This window comes from Meira miltonrushii, assembly GCF_003144205.1.
Source record: "Meira miltonrushii strain MCA 3882 unplaced genomic scaffold FA14scaffold_5, whole genome shotgun sequence".
Classification (NCBI taxonomy): domain Eukaryota; kingdom Fungi; phylum Basidiomycota; class Exobasidiomycetes; order Exobasidiales; family Brachybasidiaceae; genus Meira; species Meira miltonrushii.
The window spans coordinates 977,142-1,003,108 of NW_020289947.1; the positions used below are offsets into that span (position 1 = coordinate 977,142).

General features: G+C 44.2%; 12 protein-coding genes across 12 annotated transcripts; 6 read left to right on the forward strand and 6 right to left on the reverse strand.

Annotated features, from left to right (window-relative positions):
• Positions 1-7: 7 nt before the first annotated feature.
• On the forward strand, positions 8-2,904 carry FA14DRAFT_162444 (Pkinase-domain-containing protein). The gene has a single exon (XM_025499611.1). It carries the CDS (start codon positions 147-149, stop codon positions 2,754-2,756), a length of 2,610 nt encoding a protein of 869 aa, XP_025352576.1. The 5' UTR covers positions 8-146; the 3' UTR covers positions 2,757-2,904.
• A 50-nt stretch (positions 2,905-2,954) lies between these two features.
• FA14DRAFT_127255 (P-loop containing nucleoside triphosphate hydrolase protein) lies at positions 2,955-4,856 on the reverse strand (the record flags this gene model as incomplete). The annotated part of the gene is made up of 2 exons (XM_025496787.1): positions 2,955-3,047; positions 3,174-4,856. The coding sequence occupies 2 exons, from the start codon at positions 4,854-4,856 to the stop codon at positions 2,955-2,957; spliced, it is 1,776 nt and encodes a 591-aa protein (XP_025352577.1).
• Positions 4,857-5,392: 536 nt separating this feature from the next.
• Positions 5,393-6,090, forward strand: FA14DRAFT_162445 (uncharacterized protein). Its single transcript, XM_025499612.1, has one exon. It carries the CDS (start codon positions 5,427-5,429, stop codon positions 5,904-5,906), a length of 480 nt encoding a protein of 159 aa, XP_025352578.1. The 5' UTR covers positions 5,393-5,426; the 3' UTR covers positions 5,907-6,090.
• Positions 6,067-7,672, reverse strand: FA14DRAFT_162446 (uncharacterized protein). Its single transcript, XM_025499613.1, has one exon. The coding sequence runs from the start codon at positions 7,571-7,573 to the stop codon at positions 6,182-6,184; it is 1,392 nt and encodes a 463-aa protein (XP_025352579.1). The 5' UTR covers positions 7,574-7,672; the 3' UTR covers positions 6,067-6,181.
• A 295-nt stretch (positions 7,673-7,967) lies between these two features.
• FA14DRAFT_106147 (uncharacterized protein) lies at positions 7,968-8,579 on the forward strand (the record flags this gene model as incomplete). The annotated part of the gene is made up of 1 exon (XM_025495771.1): positions 7,968-8,579. A coding segment is annotated over one exon (612 nt), but the record flags the coding sequence as incomplete, so codon positions are not given.
• A 525-nt stretch (positions 8,580-9,104) lies between these two features.
• On the reverse strand, positions 9,105-10,928 carry FA14DRAFT_126707 (DUF747-domain-containing protein; the record flags this gene model as incomplete). The annotated part of the gene is made up of 3 exons (XM_025496757.1): positions 9,105-9,536; positions 9,636-10,021; positions 10,136-10,928. Coding segments are annotated over 3 exons (1,611 nt in total), but the record flags the coding sequence as incomplete, so codon positions are not given.
• Positions 10,929-12,878: 1,950 nt separating this feature from the next.
• On the forward strand, positions 12,879-14,451 carry FA14DRAFT_162449 (nucleotide-binding domain-containing protein). Its single transcript, XM_025499614.1, has one exon. The coding sequence runs from the start codon at positions 12,991-12,993 to the stop codon at positions 14,386-14,388; it is 1,398 nt and encodes a 465-aa protein (XP_025352582.1). The 5' UTR covers positions 12,879-12,990; the 3' UTR covers positions 14,389-14,451.
• Positions 14,452-14,545: 94 nt separating this feature from the next.
• FA14DRAFT_182190 (uncharacterized protein) lies at positions 14,546-15,916 on the reverse strand (the record flags this gene model as incomplete). The annotated part of the gene is made up of 1 exon (XM_025501181.1): positions 14,546-15,916. One exon carries the CDS (start codon positions 15,914-15,916, stop codon positions 14,546-14,548), a length of 1,371 nt encoding a protein of 456 aa, XP_025352583.1.
• A 575-nt stretch (positions 15,917-16,491) lies between these two features.
• Positions 16,492-18,239, forward strand: FA14DRAFT_162450 (uncharacterized protein). Its single transcript, XM_025499615.1, has one exon. The coding sequence runs from the start codon at positions 16,535-16,537 to the stop codon at positions 18,116-18,118; it is 1,584 nt and encodes a 527-aa protein (XP_025352584.1). The 5' UTR covers positions 16,492-16,534; the 3' UTR covers positions 18,119-18,239.
• On the reverse strand, positions 18,130-20,289 carry FA14DRAFT_162451 (TLD-domain-containing protein; the record flags this gene model as incomplete). The annotated part of the gene is made up of 1 exon (XM_025499616.1): positions 18,130-20,289. A coding segment is annotated over exon 1 (1,964 nt), but the record flags the coding sequence as incomplete, so codon positions are not given.
• A 703-nt stretch (positions 20,290-20,992) lies between these two features.
• On the forward strand, positions 20,993-24,940 carry FA14DRAFT_162452 (uncharacterized protein). The gene has a single exon (XM_025499617.1). The coding sequence runs from the start codon at positions 21,087-21,089 to the stop codon at positions 24,621-24,623; it is 3,537 nt and encodes a 1,178-aa protein (XP_025352586.1). The 5' UTR covers positions 20,993-21,086; the 3' UTR covers positions 24,624-24,940.
• FA14DRAFT_182194 (uncharacterized protein) lies at positions 24,757-25,626 on the reverse strand (the record flags this gene model as incomplete). Its single annotated transcript, XM_025501182.1, has 5 exons — positions 24,757-24,982; positions 25,042-25,117; positions 25,297-25,381; positions 25,454-25,495; positions 25,606-25,626. 5 exons carry the CDS (start codon positions 25,624-25,626, stop codon positions 24,757-24,759), a joined length of 450 nt encoding a protein of 149 aa, XP_025352587.1.
• Between the last annotated feature and the right edge of the window lie 341 nt (positions 25,627-25,967).

The window sequence follows — 25,967 nt, forward strand, 5'->3', positions numbered from 1 at the left end:
CATTACACTCGTTTCGACTTGTGCATTCCTTCATCCTTCTTGCAACTCTAATCTTTTATCATCAATAGTTACAAACTTTGCCCGAATGGTCACTACAAGGTAATTGCACAAATAGTGGATGCAAGATTGCCGGACACAATAACGGCATGTCTGCAGTGCCACCCTCCCGAGATAATTCCGGCATCAAAGATGATGATCGAAACGGTAAAGGCTCGCGAGAGAATGGAATGAGAGAATCAAGTCAAAGCAGTAGATCATCTTACGGAAATGATCGTCAGTATGGCGGCTACAATGATGCTTATCGATCCGGGCAGTATCGATCTCAGCGGAACGATTACCACAGATCACAGGAGGATGTCTATCGGCCAACCTACTCTGATGACGAAAGGAGAGAAAGATGGCCTGCTTCATACAATGAATCCGGACATAGAAGACAGCACGAAAGCAGCTACAATGAGCGAGAAAAGTATAGAGAGGCACAACGTCGAGATCATCATTCAGATCGCTCAGGCAGCCACTTGCGCAGTCCTAGACGAATGGACGAAAGTGCTGATAGTAGTAGAACAGCACCGCCGTACGATCAATCAGGGTCATCGTTTCGAACTGCATCCTTATTCCACATCCAAGCAAGACGTGAAGACCGGGAAACGAATTCCAAGAGATCTTCTAGTCCTAATCGCAAAAGCTCCAGTAAAGGGTCAGACAATGCTCCTGGGTCCTCTAAACCGCGAATGCTCGTTTCACCAAATGTCGGTCGTGATGAACGTCTCTCAGCAAATGGCAACGATGAAAGACATAGTGGATGGACGCCTGATTCAAGTGTAGATAATCACTATAAGTCTGGAGGTTTCCGGAGAAATGGCGTAGATGCACATGAAAGTCATCGAAGGAGGCTGGATGAAGGCGATGAACATTCTCCGGCAGCCAAAGTGCTCAAGCGTAAAAGCTCTCCACCCGCTGAAGCTGGAAGGGAAGAGAATGAAAAGTCTGTCAGGACCAATGAACATCATTCGCAAGATGCCGGCAATCAAACGGGGCACACCTCAAAAGAAGGAAGGACAACGGCGGCATACACAGCCAATTCAAGTGAAAGAGGTGCAAATGACTCGAAAAGTGGACGGATCGAATCAACGAACTTTACTACAAATGGCGCCAGTAGTAGTAGGCTGCCCACAGCTAAAACCAAGTATGGTGCCTCCATACCAGATGCAGCGTATGAAGCAAGGCACTCTGCAACCATGTTGGAGCGAAAGTGTCCTTGGCCATTTGAAGATGGCAGCTTGCGCGAAAGAAGAATACCAAAGAAAGAAAGACCAGCTTCAATACCTTTAAAGAATCGTCTATTTTCCGGATGTAGTTCAATAGATCAGTACGACGTCGGCATCAAGCTCGGTCAAGGAACGTTTGGTGAAGTGAAAAAGGCTAGACATATTGTGACCGGAGATGAAGTTGCACTGAAGAAAGTGACAATTCATGAAGAAAAGGATGGAATGCCCATCACGGCTATTCGTGAGATAAAGTTGCTTAAACGTTTGCAGCATCCATCCATCGTACCGATTGTTGATATGGCATACCGAGCGCCCACCGAGCGTGGTAAAGTGGGAGAAGTATTCATGGTGGAACCTTACATGGATCACGACTTAAACGGAATGTTGGAGAATCCATCCATTCAACTGAATTTATCTCAGATCAAGCTATACATGAAGCAATTATTCGAAGGGACACTGTATTTGCATCAAAACCAAATATTGCATCGAGATATGAAAGCTGCAAACTTGCTGATCAACAACAAAGGTCAACTGCAGATTGCGGATTTCGGTTTAGCCAGACCATATCACGATCCAGGCCGTGCTTGGGATGTTGATGGCTGGAAAGGGGGAGCACATTCGTACACGGGAATGGTGGTCACCCGATGGTATAGACCGCCAGAATTGCTTGCCGGAGACAGACGGTATGGTCCTCCGATCGATATGTGGGGGTTGGGTTGTATTCTAGCGGAAATGATTGTCAAGCATCCGATTTTCAAGGGCTCATCAGAGGTGGATCAGATGTTGTTGATCTCTCAATTGTGTGGGTCACCTGATGAAGCTATTTATCCAGGGTGGAATGCGTTGCCTGGAGTCAAGAATGCCGATCCTAGTGGTCGACCGGATCAAGAACCTGATGTGCCTGGTCAACATGAGTTTGGCAAGTACACCAGGAATATTGTGGAGTACTTTACGGGTCCGAAGTATATGGTCTCTAACGATCTAGCAGATCTGATTGACAAGCTGCTGGTATTGGATCCATGTAAAAGACTAACGGCAAAGCAAGCATTGGAACATCGATGGTTCTGGTCGCCTCCATTCCCGGCAGATCCAAAAGCGATGCCGATTTATCAAGCATCGAAGGAGCTGGACAGACAAAAGAGAGAACAACAAAAGCGTTTGACTCAACCGCAAAAGCTGCCACCTTCTCAAATGAGCGGAGGAATGTACGGTGCTCAATCAGCAGTAGGAAGACCGAATCCATCAATGCCGTATTCCAATGGACGAAACCCTGGTCAACCAATGGCGGGCGGATATTCCGGTTTGCCGCAAAGACCTGCGCCTGGGCCTTATTCGGTTGGTGGTAGTGGTGCCGGCATGTCAAATCGTCATCCTGGTCAGCCTTATGGTCAACCACAACACACATTTCAACCCGGTCCAGCTTTACCCAAACAATCACAACCATACAGCAAAGATTCACGTCCGTCTAATCCGTATGTTGATCTATAAACGTTTGTATAAAAGAAACACCCGAAAAAAAAGGATGTCTTGTACCTACTTAAAAATTCACTGTATCACTAAACACACATTGAAAGAATGCACAACTTTTGAGGAGTAGAGTAGTAGGATTGTTGTTTTACAGATATATTTGTACAGAATTGCAATTTATGCTTTTGCGTATATATGAGCTGAGAGAATGTTCGTCATTCAGTCGTCCGAGGAGGGTTCGACCTTTGTTTTCAGAGGTTGGATCTTTTGCAGTGGTAGTGAAAGTTGCTTATAGATTGACGACATCTTCACCTCTTGCGCAGAACGGTAGTAGACCAATTTGCGTGATTGAGCATCTTGACCTGCTTGTTCGGTCGTTGAGTCCTCGCTTTGCTTCTTTCGCAAATATTTGGATGCATATCGTCCATCCTGGATAACGTCTTGTTTACTCAAACCATGCAGTAGCGTAATCACTGAACCAGCCGGTCGTTGATGTACCTCTTCTTGCGTTCCCACATGACTGCCCAATCTAGACACTCTTCCTGCTATGTGCGTATACGTAGAAGCATCTCCGATCGCATCTACGCCCAAGATGAAAATGTGAGAAAGACCACCAGGTACGTCCAGACCGCGAATGGTAGCTTTCGAAGTGACAAGCAGGAACTCTTCTTCAGCGTCAGCGTTCGATTGAGATGCTTGATATTCGTGGAAGGCTTGGACTGGAACTCCGACTTCGCGCAAGAACGTCATTACTGAGAATATACTGAGGTTATCGGGGATGACCAACATTCCTTTCCGTACACCTTGGGTAGCATAAATGAATGCAAGACAAGTGAGCATTGCAGTGTTCAGTTCAGGTTTGTCTGTCGTCGTTTTTGTCGCATTGCGTATCACTTCATTTGATTCATTCGATTTGAGATTTTTCAAATTTCGCCATCCAATCGAAGGACCGGTGGCGGAGTTGTCTCCTTCACCTTCTGGCGTATCAGGAACATCATCCACCACCACAGAGAAATGATTGATCTCTTTTGGTACTTGCACTGGGAACGATGTGCCTACTGGCAAAATTCGAATTCCTTCCATTTCATCGGCTTTCTTTACCCCACTACTCAACCCTGTCGTATCGATCCATTTACCCAATTCTACATTTGTGACGGGATCGCGAATACCTGTACGTAACCATCCCGTTCGTGCACCGAGGAAGTGTCGAAGGACTGCATTTGCTGTCGCACTCATAACGACCAGTTGCAGGGGTGAAGTTGAAAAGCGAGGTAGGTTCGAGCCACCTTGTTGATTTGCTTCATCACTTGATGTCTCTGACGACGCCTTTTTGTTCCTTTCAAGCGTTTTGACAAAGGTCAGATTTCTGTCGCGAACGTCTTCGGGCAGCCTGTTCAGTTGTTTCTCATTCTCCAATCCACTCATAGGCATCAATTCTCCACTCGAATGGGTCTTGCGCAAAGTCATGATCATCTTCATCGCTTCAAGAGCAGGAGGCGGATGTTTAGAATGTTTCCAGATAACTTTTTGATTTGGAAATTTTCCTGGTAATTCGAGCATCTCATCCACTTCATCCAGTATGAGCGTTTTGAGGTTACGAATCAGGAATCTATCCGCATCCTTTTCTTGCAATAATTGCCAAAATAGCTTTGCTTTGATTACCAAGATTCGTGGTGTTTCTTTGCGCAACTCTTTAAGATGCTCTGAAGCTGTGATTTGTTTGGTGTAGTACTTTACATTGACAATCGTACTGAGCTTTTGGTGAAGTGATTCAGGCACAAGACTTTTGGCCCAGTTGCCGTACTGTAAGGCAAGTTCGCGAGTTGGCACAACGATGATCGTTTGTATGTTTTGCAATTTGTTGCCTTTTATACCATCTTGCATCCCTTCTCGTACTTTATCGAAAAGAGTAGGATCTTTGTTCAAAGCGGAAAGTAGTGCTGCAAATGATTTTCCAGTAGCGGTACTTGCTCTTAGGATGATATCGGTTTGCTTTCGCACTGCTTTCAGGTACAAAGCTTGACTCAAAGTTGGCCTATGAATGTGATCGTACGATGCGACTAGCTGTTTGCAAAGATCTGTATTGATCCCAAGATTGTGAAAGTGCTTTGCAGCTTCCATTTGTTCGGGTGTCAGTCGTCTTCCTTCCCATTCTGGTGTGAGTGGTTTGGGCTTGTACCCTCCATCTTCTGCGATGGAGCTCAGAATGGATGGATCAGTGCTCTTTTGATCTGTTGAAAGGGGTCCTTCTTTTGCCTTTCCGTTCCTGTCATTTGTCTTTTCGGATAAAGATGGGTTCCATGTTGAAGTCTTTATCACTTCTCTGTCGAATTGTGATGCTGATTGATGTATCGTGCGGACACAGATAGAGCATGGTGATCGTATCTGGACAGCCCGACTTATGTATCTCCTTGCCAGTCTTGTGGAAGCCATCTCATCAATGAAGGTTGTCTAATAATGAAATTCTTCTGTGGAGGAAAGCTAAATATCAAAAATTTTCGGAAGAAGAAAAAAAAATAAAAAGTAGCGGAGATAGAAAAATAAAAATAAAAAAAGCGGAAATACCAAAAAAAGAATCGCGCTGCTCTAAAGACTTGCGAAGAACGAGGGCCGAAACAAGAAGATTGCATTTCACCTTTCTTTTGCTTTGGCTTTGACGATCAAGTCACCGTTGCATCAACCACGCTGAAGATGGCCAGAGAAGATGAGCCACGTAATGAAGAATTTCAAACACGAGAATATTGGGATAAACGTTATGCATCCGAAGCACCTGAAGAAGATTTTGATTGGTTTAAAACGTACGCCGAACTCAAACCAATCTTGGATGAACTCGTACCTGATCGTAATGCAAGAATATTGATGTTGGGATGTGGAAATAGTACATTGACAATCGATATGGTCAATGATGGCTACGCAAACATTACAAATTTGGACTATTCGGACATTCTGATTCAGAAGATGAAGATACGTCACCCAGAACAGGATTGGCGAACGATGGACGTGAGAGAATTGAGCGAGAATGCAGATCAACTGGGAGGTGCTGAAAGCTGGGATGTTATCCTGGACAAAGGCACAATGGACGCTTTGATGGCCGAGCGTGGATCTGTTTGGGATCCTTCTGATACCGTTCGAACGAACGTCAAGCGTGAGATTGATGGTGTACTTCAGTGAGTATGATCGAAACTACAGAAAAAAAAAAGAAGTTATAAAACTGACGATACCCCTTATCAGCCTACTCAAACCAAAAACGGGAATTTTCATCTATCTGACCTGGATGCAACCTCACTTCCGAGCACCCTACATAGAACGTCAAGAATGGACACTCGAAACACGCACGTTAGGAGATGCATTCCACTACTTCTTATACATCGCTCGTAAGCATTAAAGAGGTGTTACATTACAGGTTCTATTGTATACTTTGTACCATTACTGTAATTATATAGTTTTCACGCAGACGACTTTGTTCGTTCAAGTTCACTCAACGCTTGTGCACATCTCGATCGAGCTTCACGCATTCCATAGGTATCCGCTTGTTGATAAGCACGTTGAAAGAATTCCCTTGCTTTACAATCATCTTTGCGTAAACGTGAAAGTTCACCAAGGTTGATGAGGAGTGCAACTTGAGCGGTCCAACATTGACCTTTAACTTCGTTCATCCTTCGATCATCACCGCCTTCAACGTTCTTGAATCCTTGGCTTCCTTTACCGTCCCATCCGGTTCCACGTAAAGCGAATTGAACGATATCCAGTCCACGCATGGCCCATTGTGTTGCTTCTTCTGTTTTGGGTTGTGCGTTTGCTTCTTCTGAATCGACCAACAATTGAGCGACATTGTTCATCAGAATACCTGCTCTACATCTTTCTGCGACTGTGGGATTATGCTTTCTCTTGTCTTTATCGCCCGGCATCAGCACGTTAATGGCTTGGAGGTAGAGTGGAATCGCATACGACGATCTTCCTTGAGCAGCATAAAATTGTCCAAGAGATTCCAATGAAGCGCCTAGAGTAGTGTCGGTGAGCCATGGTGGCAGATCCAGATCTGAAACATAGATTGCACCCGTATTACCCTGAACGATACTTTGACGGGTTTCATCAGGCACAGCAAGTCGCAAGAGCTCTTCAACACTCCATCTCAAATGTTCCTCTGCTTTGGATTGTGATGCACCGCCCAAACTAAAAGAATCTCTCACTTCACGAATGTTTGCCAAATCGCCACACTTTTGTGAGAGCGCCACAGCTCGCATACGTTCGGCGGGTGATTTTCCTTGTTGAATGACATTCTGTAGTGCTTCCAAATAAACATCATAAGCTTTTCTCAAATGACCTGCTTCTTCCAACACTGATCCAAGTGAGATACTAATACCCGACAATTTCAACAATGCATCATCGCCAAGCTTGTCATGTGGTAAAGTAGTTGCTGTCTCTAACGCTTTACGGAATCGCGCTTCTGCCTTTGCCCAATCACCATTCCTTTGTGCTTTTAAGCCTGCTCGTAAATCATCACGAACTTCTTTTGGCCATGTAGTGAAAGATCCATAGAATGTATACAAGCCCGCACCTGTTGCTGCGATTGCCAAAGCTATCAAACCATAGAATAAAGTTCGAATACGAGGCTTGCCAGGTTGTGGTCCATCAGAAGGCATTGAGGAAAATGATGTTGCCGCCATTGCTTCTGGTGCGGGTGCCATTCGGATTTGTGTTGGACGAAAAGCTGTTGATGTTGATGCATTCCTAGCAGGGTTTATGGTCTTTGCGCCACTTCTGATGGCAGGAATTGCCCTTACCATTGAAGATGGTCCTGCACGGCATACAATACTTCCTTTAGTGATAAGCGACATGTTTTCGGCTTTTATGGGTTGGTTGTCAAGAAGAAAGGTAGGTGGAGGATGTGTGTGTATGTGTTGAGAAGATTAAGATTAAGTGATCGGAAAACAAAAAATAAAAATTAAGTCAGCCGGAAGAACGAAGCAACCACAAACAAACATTCGCACGGGACAATAAAATGCAAAACTTTAACGCTAACAAGAATTGACATGCGTGCATGCATAAACACTCAAGACGCATTTGGAAGATTAAAGATTCGGTTTAGCTCGCGTGATAAGAATCCATGATTTGACATTCTCACCATCATCATCCAATTCAATTCCCTCAATCATGGCAAACACACCTCCAGCTTATGCTAGCGGATTGCTAAGACAAGTCGCGGAATTCTCTGGAGCTGTCTCGCTTGTGCCGATTCATGCCTATCTTCCAATCCCACCGCTTACTCTTATTCACGCAATCGTTGTTTCACATAACTCTTTGTTGATCACAGGCTATCTGACACACAACAAAGGCAAGCTAAACCTAGCAACATCCATCTTTTTCAATCAATTACTCCTATTTGGACCACTTTCTGTCATCGCTGCAATGCTTGGCGAACCATGTCCGCTCCTTATCGCGCCTGAATTCATCTACATCTATGCTGGTGTGCATATCTTCAACGTATTGAGCGGACTAGGCTCAGCCTTGATTGGGATAAGTCAAACAGGCGGAGCAGGTTTCTTGCTAGATACACTATTTGTTGCAGTGGATGCATTCGCTCGTGTGGACGGTATTGCAGTTTTGGGAGTAGAAGTTGTTCGTAACCATGCCAATCCAATCGTTTCAGGTTCACCTTTTGCTGCGTTGTTGATCGGAACAGGTGTGGGTGTTGGAAGCTTGTTGATGTTGGGCTTGATCTCGTTCGAATCGACTGAATGGAATTTACGCACGCCGCTTTGGCTCAAAACACCTTCTTTGCTCGTTGGTCCGGATTATATCAGCTCATTCTTGGCAACTTTGGCATATTACGTCTTGACTTCTTCAAGAGGTTTGGCTGCTTTGGCAAATCCTTCTTCCGTTGCACCCGTGCTTGATGTCTTACACCCATACGTTTTGCCGGTCTTGCCTTATGCGGCTGCTATCACTTCGGGCGTTTTGGAAACTCTGCAAATCCAATCTGTGAACGCTACCTCCAAGGACAAGTCATCTTTGACAAGTGGACCTATACTATCCCCGGCTGAAGCGCGAGCATTGGGAGCGGCAATCGTGTTTGCATTCTCATTCGGAAATCGTTTGAATCGTGCTTTGCTGAGCACGGTGAGCAGTACTGGCCCAACGCCCAAAGTCAAGTCAAATGGTTTACATAAAGTTGCCGACACTTTCCTAGAAGTGGATGGAGATACAGCAGTCGCTGTCAAGGCTACAGCACGTAAATCCACAGGTGCAAAGAAGAGAAAATGATGGACTTGGAAAACACAAAATGATACAAAAAAAATTTCATTGAATTTTCTAAAATTACAGATGTAAATAGAGGAATGGCATGCTATAGAATACAATTACAGTAAACTACCAAATTCGACTTCGAACCATCGTATATCTGCTTACGTCCATCAGTGATTCGGAACCTTTGTTATTCTTTCCACCTTGATATTTGGCAGGTGTGGGGATTGGTTGACCACCTAGTCCCATTCGAGAAGCATCATCATCCTTTTTGTCAATGAGTTGTGAAACTTTTGCATCGTATGCCATTTCATCTTTGTCCACTCCGATCGGCTGACGATCACGAGCGTTTAGCTCTTCTTCTTTTTCTCGTTGACCCATAGTTGCATATCGACTTGATGCAAAGCTGACCAAATTTGTACCCAAAATCAGCTTTAATGCCACCAAGAAGAACCATGCGATCGTGATTGTTAAAATCCAAGCTGCCGTACTCCACAGATAATACAATGCCAAGTCCAGAGTGATCTTTGGGTTGTTCACCATCGGGCTTAAGATCAACTCGACCGGACGACGTAGGGTATGCCAAACAAACGCCAACCACGAATTATCATTTGCCATCGCGGCCGCCTCAGCAGCATGTTTATGCCAATCCGGTACTGCACATTCGTCAAAATGACTATCATCATGTAACATTCCCATAACTTGACTTGTCATTCTGACCAAAAGGCAAGCCAGCGGAACGGCAGCAAACCCTAACCGTCTACTGACAACAGGACTTTGATCGACAAACGTATGTTTTCTTCTACTTGAAGATGATCGAACAACCGGTCCTGCCATCACTAAATCACGACATAAAACGTCCATAAATCTGCCGTACACCGAAGGTCTGATATGATTGAACTTTGTAATGAACGCATGCTTTAGCCAATCCACCACAAATTCCGATGCCAAAACTATGCACACCGGTGTAAAGATTGTCTCCAACAGTGAAAAGCTTGGAAAGACGGTAAAGCTTGTAGGCAAAGCACCCAATATGGCAATCGCTGACAGTGGTGATGAGAATTTGGACGCATTCGCATTTGGTGAAATCACTTCTTCCACAATCTCGGGTACGGCTGCTGGTGGCGTAAGGGCAGCGATCGAATTGCCCGCTGCACCCGCCACTTCGATCAAATTTCGTAATCCGATAGAACAAAGCATGAGCGTTAGCTGGAATCGTTCCACAATATCCGCACATGTCAACTGGAATAAATTCTCTTTTTCAAACTTCTTGAAAACGCTCCCTTTGATCTCGACAAATTGATTTGAGAGTAATAGCGTTAGTAGAGCATTGTCGTACGAGTTGATGGCGACGTTAAGAGTGACGAGTTGATAGAGCAACACCAGAGTATGTGCAAGAACGTAAAGCAAACTCAAGGCAAAAAATCCCAAAGGACGCAAATATGGCTGATGACCATCTTTGCGACGGGCAAGCGTACTTCGAGAGAATAGCGAGTCCAACAAATCCTGACCAAACGAACAGCACAGACGATCGGCGATTTCCAAAACATTGAAGATGACGTACAGCTTCACCACATCTTGTCCACGAACAGAGTGGTACATCTTGCTAGCATCTGTGATACGCGACAGAATCCAACAGCTCATGATGATCAACAAAGTTTTGAGAATGTCACATTTATGCGAAGAAGAGAGATACCTTCTTGGTCCACCTGCGATCCATACAACAAAGTTCGAAACGACACAATAGATGGCGACCAAAAAACGAATCGGCAAGATCGTAAACGTATACAAAAACGAATCCAAGCAAACGAAAAAGCCAAAGAACATAATCTTTTCCATCCAAAATGGAATCGCAATAAAATTCGTCACCCTTTCCCATTTCATTTCTTGTGTACTATCAAAATCACTTGCCATGATCTCTTCTTTAAGGTAATCCCAAAGACTGAATGGAGGTGTAGCTTCAGCGAGCTGATCTAGTTGTGCTGAAATGAGATCTGATCTTGGATGATTTTCTCCTCCTTTTCCGCCAGACGCATGATTTGATGGCGCTGAATCAGCATTCCTACTTGACCTTCTGGAATGTTGAACTTCATCCGAAGATGGTGGCTCCACTTTGAGCGCGGGAGAAGTTTTGGCCGACGTGATCGATTCCTTGCCTCGATCATTGGCGTGAATCCATTCATTTCCATTTGGTGTATGATCAGCAGGAGATGCGGGAACCGAAGCATACTGCTCCTCTGAGAAAGAAGCATGAGCGTCATCATTAGAATCAAGCGGTAAAGGTACCGTTTTGATGTTAGGCGATGTTGACAGCTTACGCAAAGGCAATCTTGGTGAGCGCAAAGGTACATTTTGCGAACTTCGCCTTGAATGAGATGGCGGTCGAGCAGGACTATCTACTGAACCTCGTTGTCGATGATCGCTACGAAAGCGGATATCATGTGCACGGGCCGAGGTGTCGGCATCATCGACTGCCTCAGTTCCTATACTGGCAGAGAAAGGATCCATCTTATCTAAAAGATCAATCGTATCTGCCCTGCGTAATTCTCTAGAAGACTTTTCATCCTCACGTTCCACATCAACCTGTTCACCTCGCATGATTCGATTGTAGCGTTCAACGTTATCACTTTCTGACTGTAGTAGAGCCAACTTGCTCTTACGGTATTCCCGTAGTGCACGTTGAGCGCTATTTCTTCTGGGCAGACGTGAAGATCTTCCCTGCGGCGTACTGCGGATGCCATCGTCTTCGCTTGCACTGCTATTCTGACCGTTAATGTTGGCTGCACTCTTATTTGTGCGTAGCTTTGAGTTACCATGCCGTCCATGAGAATGTGCAGTCTCTGCTGTTGTTTGTGAATCTTCGCTATCACTTCCATCCACGATTGCATCTTCATCTTCCCATTGATCTTCATGATCCAAGAGTAAAGATAGTGATCTGCGTGTTGGCGTACTGTTTGTACTTCTGTCTGCTCGTATTTGTGCCATTTTTAGATTGATTGTGTTTGTATCGCTATCTTCATCCGATGAAATATCTTCCCAACTACTTTCTATACGATCTGCGCGTACTCCATTTCGACGTCTGAATTGAGGAGAAAGAGTGCTATCGAGACTATTCGATGATAGGTCAGCCTCTTTGTGAGCCAAATCAAACACTCCTAGAGGCGGAGCAGTTCTTGGTAGTATGCGTTGATCATCCTTGAGTGGATGTATGCTACTTGATTCATCTTCTTCAATCTTTATTTGCGGAAGTTGTAATTCACTTCTATCCACTTGAGTATGCTGTTGAATGCTATTGTGTGTCTCATTGGTCTGATGATCCATCTTTATAAGTCATGTGGGGTATCATTTGCCATATGCTGTGGTTGAATTGGAAGGATGACCTTCTTTTGCAATTCACACTCCACCACCCACTCCAACCCATCGACGTGTTAGTATGGCCGTGCACTTTTTTTATTTTTTAAGCTCAGAAAAAAGGCAAGCGTGCAGAATCTTCATGACAACGGCCAAAATGACCGGCAACCGGTGCTGAATGGCTATGCTCTGCTCTTTGTTGGCCGATGCAAAGAATCATAATCACACACAATCAAAACTTGACTTATGACGGCTTGTTTAAACAACAAGCACACAAACACGGTAACATTCTTACCGCATGGCTCTGCATTTCATTCGCCGATTGTACCGAGACAACTGCATAACAAACGCGTGGGGGAGGAAATGCAACGACTGCATATGTGTGTGTGTTTTGGTCCGAAAAGGTGGAAAAGTGAGTAAAGGCGGGAGATAATTGGTATGCTTGAGTGTATGCTATGCATTCCAGTGCAGTGGCTTTGTTAAGTGAAGAAAAGCGGATAATAAAATTGCCCCAATTTAGCGAAATAGTCCATGTCAGCAGAGGGGGGGAAAAGATATAAACGGCTTGTTCTCCGATTAATTAAATGAAGGCAGAATAAACTCCATTACATCTTCTCTCTTCTATCTACCATCCTTCTTTAAAGTGGAAGAAGAGACAAAGATGACCAACAAAGCACATGTTGTGATTGTTGGAGGTGGAGTGATTGGTGTAAGTACGGCAATTGCATTGCTCAATCATCCCGTCGAATCATACGATGTTACAATCGTGGCACCCGATCTACCTTCACTCGATTCCACAACATATCGTCCAAACCCCGTTCAAGGTGAAGCAGCTTTAGCATCGTATGCAAGCGCATGGGCGGGTGCACATCATGTAAGTGATGCCAAAATACCAAAACAAATTAAACGTGATCGTGAGACATACAAAGTTTTGACTAAATTGGAAGAAGCATGGAGACAACAAGGATGGAGTAAAGATATAAATAAAAGACCTTTAGTATACGTTCATCAAACAGAATATTGGAGTCATAAAGCTGAATTATTGGAATCTTGTGTTGACTGGTATCCGGGTTACAAACAATTACCAAAAGAATCTTTACCTGATTCTATCGACTTTGGCGCAACATTTAAAACGTTGGATTTGGATATCCCCAAATATTTGCCAATGTTATATGCTTATTTCTTGAACTTGGGCGGAAGGTCGATAAAACATAAAGCAAGCAGTATCTCTGAAGCTATTTCACTGTCGTATAGCAGCGCAGCCTCTGTCACACAAATGGTAGATGGAAGAGCAAGAACGGCAGAGCCAACGAGCACTTCAATCAAGCCATCTTTAGTGATTGCTTCGCCTGGCTTGGGTGCAAAAGAGTTGTTAGGAGATGATGACGTCCTTCCTATTCGCGGACAGACTGTTCTTTTGCACGCTCCATGGTGTACAACAACAGCCGTTCATGGTGCAGAAACGGCAAAGCAAAGTGAAACAACATGGTGTGGAGTATCAAAAGTGATTGCTGCACAAGGTGGGTATCGTGATACATATGTGATCCCAAGAGGTGATGGAACGATCATTTGTGGTGGAACACGTTTAGAAGATGATTGGGATGTTGAACCAAGGATAGAGACTTCTCATGATATCTTACGTCGTGTGTTGGCTTTGATGCCTCAATTGCAAAAGCCAAAGCAGAATGGCGATTCATCTAATGGAAATGCAACAGCACAAAAGAATCCTCATGCGGGAGAATACGACGTTGAAATCGCTGCTGTCAACGTTGGATTGCGTCCGGGTAGAAAGGGTGGTATCCGATTAGAGAATGGCCCAAAAGTGGATGAAATCCCGATGGTATACTGTTATGGGTTCGGTGGAATCGGTTATCAAAGTTCTTGGGGTGCTGCTTTTGAGGCTCGTTCGCTGGTCGACGAAGCATTGAATCGCACTCTTGCTCCTGATCAAAGTACATTTGCCGATCTAGACTCCGGCAATCTTGTTCTGCCTGATCCTTCTACCTTGTTCACGAAAGAACACATCAATGGCTCTGCACCAGCCGTTAACGGACATTGAGTCGTATCTTTTTTGTACATTATCATATATGCTATTATCGCAATGTATTGCTCAACAAACCTATCTTCACATGATGTCATTGAAAGGTAGATTTTTTACACAGGTGAAACACAAAGCTGACAGTAAGATAACGAGGGGAGATACAAAGTTGAATTTCTCAGTACGTCTCATGTTGATGTTGATGTTGATAATGTTGCACTCGCGGTTGGCGATGGCTGACAAGGTTGATATTGATCAATTTCCTTGGACCTCCTGTATTGATCGTACGAGCACCGGTGATATTGCCATCAGAATCGCTATTGAGAACGACAGTCTGTTTACGATAATTTCGCGTTTGTGAAAAACTATTTGCAAAAGAAGCTGCAGCAGTGACCAAAGCGGCGTTGGGATCAGGATTTGGAGATCGTTTAAGAAAGACGATTCCGTCTTTTGCATCTTCTCGAGAAATATCAAAGCGAAGACCTTTATCGGTTTCGAATGGTGGCAAGACGACAAAGCGTTTTTGTAATTGGTGGCTTGGTTGTTGAATATCACGTTTGCGATGTGAAGTCCCGAGTCCTAAGCCATGATACTCGCATCCTGTTGTTAAAACGACTTTGTTACCCGATGGCCCAGTCTTTTCCAATGGCATGTTACACTTGGATGCATCGAATACGGTATAGGCCCTACGCATCAATTGACCTTCTTTGCCATGCAAATTCTCTACACCTTGTGTGGCCAGCAAAGGACCACGCGATGTTTTAATATCGTGTTCGCTAAGCGGAGAAAGTCCTTTTGCTTGCAAGATCCTCTTTTCATATCTTTCAAAATGTGCAACATTTTCTGCAGCAGCATCACCGGTTCTGCGCTTCACAAGGATGTTACTTTCGGCGTTCTCATCCTCACGTCTTGCCACAGCTTTAGCAGCAGGTTTGTCCATCCAATCTTTGTGTATACCTTGTTTTTGCAATTTGTCCCTCATATCGCGTATCATTTTTGGCACGCCTGAGCCAATATATGGGGTCGGATCAAATGAACCATCTCGATCCGGTACCATGTCCATCCATTGTTCATGTCTTCCTAATTTTTGTAATTTCTCTTTTCTGTTTTGCTGGAATCTCAAGTCACCAGCACTGTGTCCAGGTGTACGTACAACGAACAATTCCCCTTCATCTGGCACGTATTCATGATCGACAAGGATATACTCTATTTCACTGAGATCTCGCTTGTGTCCGAGATAGTGAGGCTTTTTTTCAGTTACGGGGTGACTCTCTTCTTCTGATCGCTTTTTGAATGAGCTCAATCGTTGACCCAAATTTCGAAATGGTGAACTTACTGTATTCTTGACTGAATGCCATGCCCTTGCTATTGAACTTGGTCGTTTGCCCAAATATGCGATAGATTCGTGTTCGCCCCTTTTCTCCAGAAGTGTTTCAGGTAGATTGGCCAGTTGAGTCATTGAACGTGGTCTAAGATCATGCTGGGCAACAGCACAATATAGGCTCACAAAGAGAAGTAGTGAGGCAAATGTGAAATGTTTGATTGCCATCGTTCTTTCTCCCAGAGCCTGCTAGAAGAGTGAAGAGTGAAACGCATATAGGGATGACACTTCTTTCAGAAGTGTACAATTGCCCTTTAAGTACCTTTTGTTAGAGTGTTGATTGCATTTTCGGGGCATGGATTGGAGTCATTGGACAATAATATCAAACTTGCACAGACCCGTGACACTGCCACTGTTGTCATTATTGCTTTTCTTGCTCATATTTTATGAAATGCGATACGCAAATTGTTTTTCGACAGAATCTTCGATTGAGTATCAGCTGTGAATAGTTATTTCGAGGAATACAACGACTATTGGTATCCTATTGCCAAACGAAAAAAAGGACTCTGCTTGTTGGCGATGATGCTGTGAGGTGGATGAATGCATGTTTGCTTCTTTGTTCTGGATTGCTTAGTCAGACTTGCACGCCCATTCACACTCTGCGCTTTGCTGTGCGCTAATCAGTGTCACATCGCCGCATACGCCCAAGAGCGTGAATGTGTGTGTGTGTGTGTAACGGGCGTAGCACAGGAATGGGTCCGGCTCGTATCTCTCAATAGCCGAAAGCGAAATTCATCTCCACCATCACAGCCATTTGCGTACACTAAATTCGAAAGATTTGTCGTCATGTCAGATGACAAAGGGTCCGGTTTGGATGGAACTGTGGGAGATGATACATCATCCCGTTATACACAGGCATTGAGATTTTTAATCTCGCTACAATCTCAAAAGGAACAAGATACTGACGCTCAGCGTGCTTTCTTACGCTCAAAAGGTCTTTCGGAACAAGAAATCGAAAATGCATTCGAAGAGATAAAGAGACCTGAGATTATGGAGAAAGATGGTCTGGTGAAAGCGAAAAGCGTGGAAGAGAGTGGTCTAAGCGATGCTGATGCTTTCGATCATGCTGCAAAAGCATTTGATGATCCGCTTCACTCGAATATGTACGGTGATGACAGTACATCCGTACAACAAACGTCAAACGCACCGCCTTCTCTGCCACCAAGAACGTACCCTAGATCACCCTTGGCCCTATACCAACAACCAGGTCAAAATGATTTATCAAATTCATCAATTGATAATCCATTAACAAGATATCACGTCCTCTTACGCTTTTTCAGATCTTTCTGCTATTTCCTCGTCTTGGGAGGTGGTGTGACGAGTATCGCTGTGGCATTGTATAGAGCATACATGATGCCTCGTCTGATTGCAACTTTGGATGCACGTTCAAGCTTGTTACAACACCATCGAAGTTTGTTCTCCACTCTGGCAGGTCGAGTGAAAAGTTTGAAGAACAACAGCTTGGCACCCGCATCCACTGTGCAAGAACTACAACAACAGCAGGAAGGTGCAACAGGTGCACCACCACTCAAAGGCGTCTTGAAGAAAGTTCAATTTGCCGATGAGGTAGAGACAAAAGCTGTAAGCGGCAATGATTCAAAGGGAACACATAAATCAGAGGCAATCGAAGAAGAGGAAAAGAAGGAATCAGGAGAGACGACTGCTCTACTTGGAGAGAAAGAGGCGGGAGAAGATGCAAGTGAGAAGTCGATACCCGAGAAGGAAGGCGGGGAAAACGCAACTGCAGAGGAAAAGAACGTGGAAGAGATCGAAAAACCTGCTTTGCCTCCTATCAACATCTTGGAGTCTCTGCAGTCAAGTCTAGCACGACTTAATCAAGCTCTCAAAGCGGATGTATCGGCTTCTGCGATTGGAAGTGAGATCGGCTCAGTGAGAAATTCCAGCACTACAAGTCTGGCCACAACGGTTGAGGAAGAAGGTGATGCATGGGTAAGCGATGAAGATAGTGATGAATTGGAATTCGATCCTTTTGCTCCTCCATCCACAAAAGCAAAATCTTCAAAAAGAAAGCATTCACCAAAGAATAATGTCTCTTCGTCCAAGTCATCTGCTGATCGACCTTCGGCCAGTGGTACATCTTCTTCCACACTAAAGTCTACATTGAACAGCGTCAATGCTTACATCAACACACAAACTTACATGGCAAATGCCAACGTATTTGGCTCAAGGTCACTGGGAATCGGTTCAAGTGGAAGTACAGACAGCAATGCATCCAAATCAGGAGAAGTGGCACAAGTCAGAGCAGAAATACGCAGTCTGAAAGGGTTGTTATTGAGTCGTAGAAATTTCCCTATCTATCAAAGACCTACGCCGCCACCACAACCAGCTCGTGTTGAACCTACTGCATGAGTCGTGTACATTTTGCTTCGAACCAAATAATGTAATTTTATTGCAAACCATCTTTTTAAGAAAAAAGAAATACTGTCTAGAGAGTGTGAGAACTATATAATATACAAATGTATTGAAATCCTATTGCTAATCAATTCCGCATGCCCAAACCTCTAAAGTGATACATTCGAAACGGCCTTCTTGTCCTTCTTTTTGCGGAGCAGTTGAATCATCTTTGCCATCACAAAGGATCTCATTATCAAACGCAGGACAATGCGAAGAAACACCTTGTTCAAGTCTTCCGTCTACCCATAAGCCATATTTGCCTTCTCCTCCGCCAAAAGAAAGATAATGCGCTTCCGTCAAGATCATATAATCATTCCTTCCTGTCCATTTGAACGTTTTCAATTGACCTTGATCAGTTTGTTTCCACAAGAAGCATTCTCCATTTCCGTAATACGAAGTTTGAGCACGTAAACGTTCATTTGCAAAAAATCCAAAAACATGATCTTCTTCATCTTTGATTGCCAATATCAAACCGGCATCAGACATGTTCAAGCCACCACCTACACGTTGGACACCCGTCACTGCTGCCCTGGTCGCATCACTTGCACCACGTAACCATCCTTCTGCATCAGCAACCCCGGCAGATGTTCTTCGAGTGTTTGGATTTCGTAAATTACGTAAATCCAAACCGGTTTCTACTTTGTGATACAGTGTACTCAAACTTATTCCATGTTGATCACTCGAATAGAGTAATTTCCATGATTTTCCAAGTTGTAGCCGTTTAGGTAAATGTGCCGTTAGGGAAGCTGCTAAATCATCTTCTACAACAGACTGTGTCTCTTCACGTCTTCCTTTCAACGAGACAGGGATTGGATTCCTTCGTCTCTCAACTTCTTCACGAGAAGATAAAGACCAACTTCCCGTATTCCAATTACGAACTGCGTTTGGATTGAACCCGGGTGCTCCACTAACAGGAGCTGTGCTATGATGACCGGCGGTCGGTCGCAGCCTGGCCGAGAATCCATCTGAATCTCTTCGTAGGGGTGTGGTCTGTTTTGTGGGAGATCCCGAATCTGCATGATTGCTGAAAGGAGTAGTTTGAGAATATTGCGATATATCCGCCAACTTTCGAGGATGTTTGTGGTGCTCTTCCTTTTTGTCCGTTGAACCTGATGTCGGCGTTCCTCTGCCTGACGTAGCTGGCTTGCTTGAACCTTCTCGATCATCGTTATCTTCTTCAGAAATGTAAAAGTCTTTTGCTGATGGCAGATGACCACGAATCGATCCTAACGTACGTCGGAATGAGCCTGCCCAACCGCCTGCAGTATCTGACCAACTTCCTCTTCCACCATGCCCTTTCTCGTACGAGGGTGAGAATCCTTCTTGGCTTCCCGATGCTTTGGCATCGAAGTAGCCATCACGATCTATCTCTAAGGGCGTTTGAATATTGATCGGGCTCGCCTGTGCTTCGTGCATGCTGTTCAATTGATCTCCTCGCAAAGCCCTCTCATCGCTTGATTGACTACGACTGTTTGCCATCACAGCCCGAGGATTCTTGTCAAACGATTCGAAAAAGTCCAAATCTGCCGAGTTCAGCTGAATTTCCCCTTTTCGTTGCTGTTCCAACTTCTTTTCCATTTCGCGAAGATCTATCATTGGAGGGGAAGGCTGTCGTTCTGTTTGATTACGTTGAGCCATAGATACTCTTTCGAATGCTGCAAGGAAGTCATCATTTGGTTGTCCATTTGCTGCCTTGCCATTACTTGGGCCTGGCGTTCCGCCTCTTGGTGTTTCCCATGCTTCCCAATCTAAGTCGTCTAATTGTTTAACCTTGGCAGTCTGTGATGCTGAGCCAGGTTTCTGCATATAATTCTCCATCGAGGAGGTATGCATTTGAGGTGAAAATCCCGCCACTAAATCTGCATCTTGCCATTCATCATCATCTATGAAAGAATCACCATTGCCATCTTTTGGTTCATCAACTTGTTCTGGATGATCAAGTGCAGCAGCGGAAGAAGATGAATCGATAAAATCACCAAAGCTATCACTTGTATTGGATTTACCTCTTCTATGCAGAGCGGTCCGATTCGTATTGCCGCTTGATGACATGATTGGCGGAAATCAATTTTGTCTAATTACGAAAGATGTGAACATTCTATCTTTTGTGTGATTTGGTGATGTGTTTGTCAAGAAGGTCTGTGTGTTTTCAATGATCCGGAGAACAACACCAGCATTAAGCTTAAATCATCTCGCTGTACGCCGCACGGACTCCTTTTGCTTTATTAATCCGCCGGCATACCGCTTACAAAGCATCACTTAAAGGATGATTGACATTCAAGCTCGCATATATCATACAAGCATCTTGGCATGGCATGAAATAGTATCGCTCCTCCTTGTTATGGAAAGATGGCACAGAATTGGCTACAAAGGGATCTTTCATTGCTTATAATATCCGATATGAATGCAGGAAGGCGCCCATTGAGAGACAGTCGCCTTAATGTATCATGTTTTCAACAAAGGGAACTTAAAACGTTACGCCCGCACCGACACGGTACACATTCTGGGCGTAGATGCAAATCGGTGATTAACAGGCGAGAAGCCGAATTCATCGTAAGCTCAAGCGGGCGCTGCGTACGCTTTCACTATACAACACGCCATGCAAAATATTCATAATATTCTTTATTTTTCCCTTTGTCATCATCAATCATCGTCTTTCTTTGGGTTACCTCCTTTTGTACATTTTAACGAATTGGTTTATTGTGTGGCTTCGAACGCATTTATTGTTTTGGACAACAGCAGTTCCCACACTCGCATAAAGACAAAACACTCAACGCATTTACATCTTTTTGGTGGCTGTGGAGCAGGGCTGCAGTAATACTTGCTCGACTCTTTTTTCTTGCGCCACATTCGCATAAAGATTTTGAGGAGACTGTCATTGGCACCTTTGTTTCTCTCTCAACCAGCAAATCAAACACACACATTCATGCTACCTGCAACCCGTTTGATTGCGCGAAGAGGTACGCGATCCGCATTAGTAGTGACCGGCCTTTGTCGTCGTTCAACGAATAAATCATTATCGGTTAGATCTATTTCTACTACAATCAATTCACAATCATTACAACAACAATCTAAACGGATATCACCACCACTTTTACAAAAGTACGGCACAATGTCCAATATGCACCCTTCTCGTTCTTTGGCCACTTCGGCTGCTCAACAACCTAATCTGACAACGGGTGCCACTTTGGAACCACTACAATCCTTACCTGAGGGATACGAGATACGGACAACAGTTGGATCTTCAAAGGCTAGTGCACCATACGCTGTTTATACGGGAAAGATGGAAATGTCATCCTTGGACGACAGAACATACAGACTGCTTCGTCTTCAAAATGGATTGGAAGCTTTAGTCATTCAAGATCCCGAGACTGATAAATCCAGTGCTGCAATGGACGTTCGTGTGGGGCATTTATCTGATCCAATCGAATTGCAAGGACTTGCTCACTTTTGCGAACACTTGCTCTTCATGGGAACTGAAAAGTATCCAAGGGAAAATGAATATAGCGAATATCTGTCCAACCATTCAGGTAGTTCAAACGCATATACTGGCATGGAGAATACCAACTACTTCTTCGATGTTGGACACAAGCATTTAGAAGGAGCTTTAGATCGATTCGCACAATTTTTCTTGCAACCTCTTTTCGACCCCAGCTGCACAGAGCGGGAGATCAGAGCAGTTGACAGTGAACACAAGAAGAATTTGCAATCTGATGCATGGAGAGCATTCCAACTAGACAAGAGCTTGAGTGATCCCAATCATCCTTACAGCCATTTTGGAACTGGTAACGCGAAAACACTTTGGGATGATCCACGCAACAAAGGGATGGACGTTCGAGATGAGTTACTCAAATTCCATGATCGCTACTATAGCGCTAATGTGATGAAGCTTGTCATTTTGGGACGTGAATCAATTGATACTCTGACGCAATGGGCTGTAGACAAATTTTCAGGTGTTCGCAATAAAGGACTTGCAGCTCCTACTTTCCCTGCTAACCCACTCGGCCCTGAGCAATTACAGACACAGGTCTTCTTCAGAAGTGTTAAGGATATCAGATTGTTGGATCTGTCGTTCCCCATTCCTGATCAAAGTCCTCTTTTCAGGACAAAGCCAGGTCAATTCCTCTCACACTTTATCGGTCATGAAGGCCAAGGCTCAATTTTGTCATACTTGAAAGCACAAGGATGGGCAAATCACTTGAGCGCAGGAGCAATGAATGGTGCAGATGGTTTCGAATTTTTCAAGATTTCTATTGATCTTACAGCAGAAGGCTTGACAAATTATGACAAAGTCGTTGCTGCTGTTTTCCGATATGTTGACTTGCTGAAACGGTCACCCGTTCCGGAATGGTCTTTCAAGGAAGTGCAGCAATTGTGTGACCTTGCTTTCCGTTTCAAGGAGAAGCAACCGCCAAGCAGCTATACTTCAGGCCTTTCCAGCCAATTGCAATTACCATACCCTCGTGAATGGGTCCTTTCAGGTCCCTTCTTGGCACGCGAATTTGACCCTCAACAGATTCGAGAGGTCACAGAACGTCTTTCCCCCTCCAATTGCCGCATTTCCATCGCAGCTCAAGCTATGCCTGATGGAAGTCAAGGCTGGGATATGAAAGAGCGATGGTACGGAACAGAATACAAGGTGACACCACTGAAGAGCACAGAAACATCTGTAGACGCGAACGCAATGTCTTTGCCTCAACCCAACTCTTTTATTCCAACTACATTTGATGTTCCCGGTGCACCGACTCGTGGCCACCAGAAGCCAAGACCTTCATTACGACCAGTCTTGGCTCAAAATTCTCCTCTTTCTCGTTTGTGGCACAAGAAAGATGATCAATTCTTCCTCCCAAAAGCAAACGTGTTCTTGATCCTGCGAAGTCCATTGATCGATGCTTCTCCTAACAATGCAGTTCGCTGCCGTATGTTGGTGGAGCTCATCAAGGATGCTTTGACGGAATACTCGTATGATGCTGAATTGGCCGGATTGGGTTACAATATCGAATCACAAGGTGATGCGATCGGATTGTCAGTGGACGGATACAATGACAAGTTGCCTGTCTTGCTTCGCTATATTCTCGAACAATTTGCTAGCTTCAAGGTTGACAAGGACCGATTCGAGATCATCAAGGATCAAGTTCGAAGAGGATATCAAAATTTCCGCTTGGAAGCACCCTTCCAGCATGCTAATTACTACACCTCGTACTTGACCGCTGAACGTATCTGGAACGCGGACGAAAAGTTGAGCGAGATGGAACACATCACTGCGGAAGACGTACAGCAATTCCTGCATGAAGTTCGGGCACGCTTGCATTTGGAGATGCTTGCACACGGAAACATTGATCGTGAAGAAGCAAAGAAGCTGCTGAACTTGTCGGAAACCATCCTTGGACCGCGTCCATTGGCACCTACTGAGCAAATCGGAGCAAGAAGTCTAATTTTGGAGCCAAACACGAATGCACGCTATGCGATTGCTGTGCCGAATGAAAAGAACGTGAACTCTAGTATCGAATACTATTGTCAAGTTGGGGATCCGGAAGATGTTCCAACACGAGCAACTTTGTCACTTTTGAGTCAAATTGCACAAGAACCTGCTTTCGATCAATTGCGCACGAAGGAACAACTTGGTTACCTGGTCTTTAGCGGTGTAAGAAAATCGATTGGATCGATGGGATTCCGTATTATTGTGCAAAGTGAACGATCATCGGATTATCTCGAAAGTCGAATTGATGAATTTTTCCGTGTAAACATGCATGGACTTTTGCAAAAGATGACAACGGAAGAATTTGAAGCACAAAAAGAAAGTTTGATTCGCAAAAAGATGGAAAAGGTGAAGAACTTGTTTGATGAAAGTAGTCGTTATTGGTTCCACATCTTTAGTGGATATAATGACTTCTTGCAACGTCAAACTGATATCGAAGCTTTGCGCAAGATCACAAAGGATGATGTCGTTCGATTGTTTGAAAGGTACATTTGGCCAGAAAGTAAGGAGGGTAGAAGTAAATTGACCGTGCATGTTCAAAGTCAGATTCAAATGCCACGCTTCTCTACGGAGGCATACGATGCATTCGCCGAACAAGCACAAGCTAAGGGTTGGACAGATGCAATTTCTGAAGACATTGCCAAGCAAATTCGTGGACAAGAAATGAGCTTGGAGATGGTGAAAGGATTGATTGTTCGTGATGAGTCTGCACCTAATGCAGCTGAAGTCACAGCTCTCTTGGACGAACTTGCTGCTAAGCACCCCGTTCAACAAGATGATACCAAATTGGTCAGACATAATCCCAAAGAGCAAAATGTCAATATCGATCAAGCTGTTCATTTCAAAGCAAGCTTACGACCAAGCAAGGCTGCCGTTTCTGTTCGCTCGTTTGAGGAATTGAGTGCTGAGCCTTCAGCCGAGGAACATGCATTGGCAGATGAGGAGATCGAACAGAGCAATAAGCCTGTTTCTGCAAATTTGTAGTACCCACCACCGCTTTCTAGTTTTTCATTTGCAATATTTAACACACACACCTTTTATTTGTACAAGAGCTTGTCAATCAGTAAAATATAGAATTCCATGGAATTTGATGAAAAAAAGTAGTGAAATTGTGTGTTTACTGTTGTTGTTGTGTAGCTTGTGTTTCAACTCCTCTCAATGCATCTTTTGCTTTCCAATACTCTCTTTGCTCTGCACCCATTCCACCCGAAAGAGCACCGCCTAATCGTTCATCTTTGTATCTCTTCCAATCTTCCGGTTTATCACGACGGTAAGCTGCCCATTTTTCATATTCTTTTGGGTCTGAGAGGTTTCGCCATTGACGTTGTGCTTGATCAGGTTCACTTGTAGTAGTAGTAATAGTAAATTGTTTTATGAAATCTATCACGATATCACATATCACACGTAGAAGGATGGGTAGTGTCTGCTTCCCGATGCATACACTTTCTTTGCTTTCCAACCATCTGCCAACTGGACAACTATTAACAACACTCAAAGGCCATCTGGCAGAGATCGATTATCTATTCGGACTTGTACGTTGTGATTCTGCTTTGAGATTTGGTCATATTGCGAAAACAAGTAGCGGTTGACTATTCCTGTAGTCGTTTTGGGGCTCAATGATACCATGATATCGTTTTAAAGAGGATTCATGACGCACGTTGTGCTGGGAGAATTCGAGGTAAACTATCTTGAACAAGGTTGAGGCTTGAAACGGTTATCTTGACGAAAGAAGGCTTTCGATGCTGTATGAAAGAAGGGGAGAGAATCATCTATATAGTATCTCACAAAAGGGAACCCTCTACCATCTGTCGAACCTTTTGCAAGATACTTTCGTCCATCCATGGGAAATCACTCGCCTAGATTCAGGAGCATCAAGTTCAAGGAACAGAGTCAGATGGGCGACTTTTGAGAGGGAAGAGGCGTATGAGTGGAAAAGTGGAAAGAGTGAAAGACCCTTGCCCTTCACCATCTGTCGAGCTTGTTGCATGATGCTTTTATCCAGCCAAGGGATACATCGATGCTCAGAACGGAGTCAGATGGGCGCATTTTTGCGAAGAGCTACGTGTGGAAGTGGGTGGTGGTAGTGGGATGAATTTAAAAGAGGAATTCAATTATTTATACAAAAAGCGAACCTCTCTTGGGTACACATACTCTACAGACTCCTCATGATTCATACGATCATGAGCCAGCAGATATGATTATGACAAAATCGAAATCAGCAAACGACTCTTACAGTAGTGACATGTCGAAGTTAATCCATTGGGTCAGATCTGTCAGATGAGAAGTACGCGCAACACATCATCCACACGTTGGACTGTAGAATTGAAT

Bases quoted from the DNA above. Each gene is read 5' to 3' on its own strand.
- FA14DRAFT_162444 (XM_025499611.1), top strand. From the start codon at position 147: ATGTCTGCAGTGCCACCCTCCCGAGATAATTCCGGCATCAAAGATGAT.
- FA14DRAFT_162445 (XM_025499612.1), top strand. From the start codon at position 5,427: ATGGCCAGAGAAGATGAGCCACGTAATGAAGAATTTCAAACACGAGAA.
- FA14DRAFT_162446 (XM_025499613.1), bottom strand. From the start codon at position 7,573: ATGTCGCTTATCACTAAAGGAAGTATTGTATGCCGTGCAGGACCATCT.
- FA14DRAFT_162449 (XM_025499614.1), top strand. From the start codon at position 12,991: ATGACCAACAAAGCACATGTTGTGATTGTTGGAGGTGGAGTGATTGGT.
- FA14DRAFT_162450 (XM_025499615.1), top strand. From the start codon at position 16,535: ATGTCAGATGACAAAGGGTCCGGTTTGGATGGAACTGTGGGAGATGAT.
- FA14DRAFT_162452 (XM_025499617.1), top strand. From the start codon at position 21,087: ATGCTACCTGCAACCCGTTTGATTGCGCGAAGAGGTACGCGATCCGCA.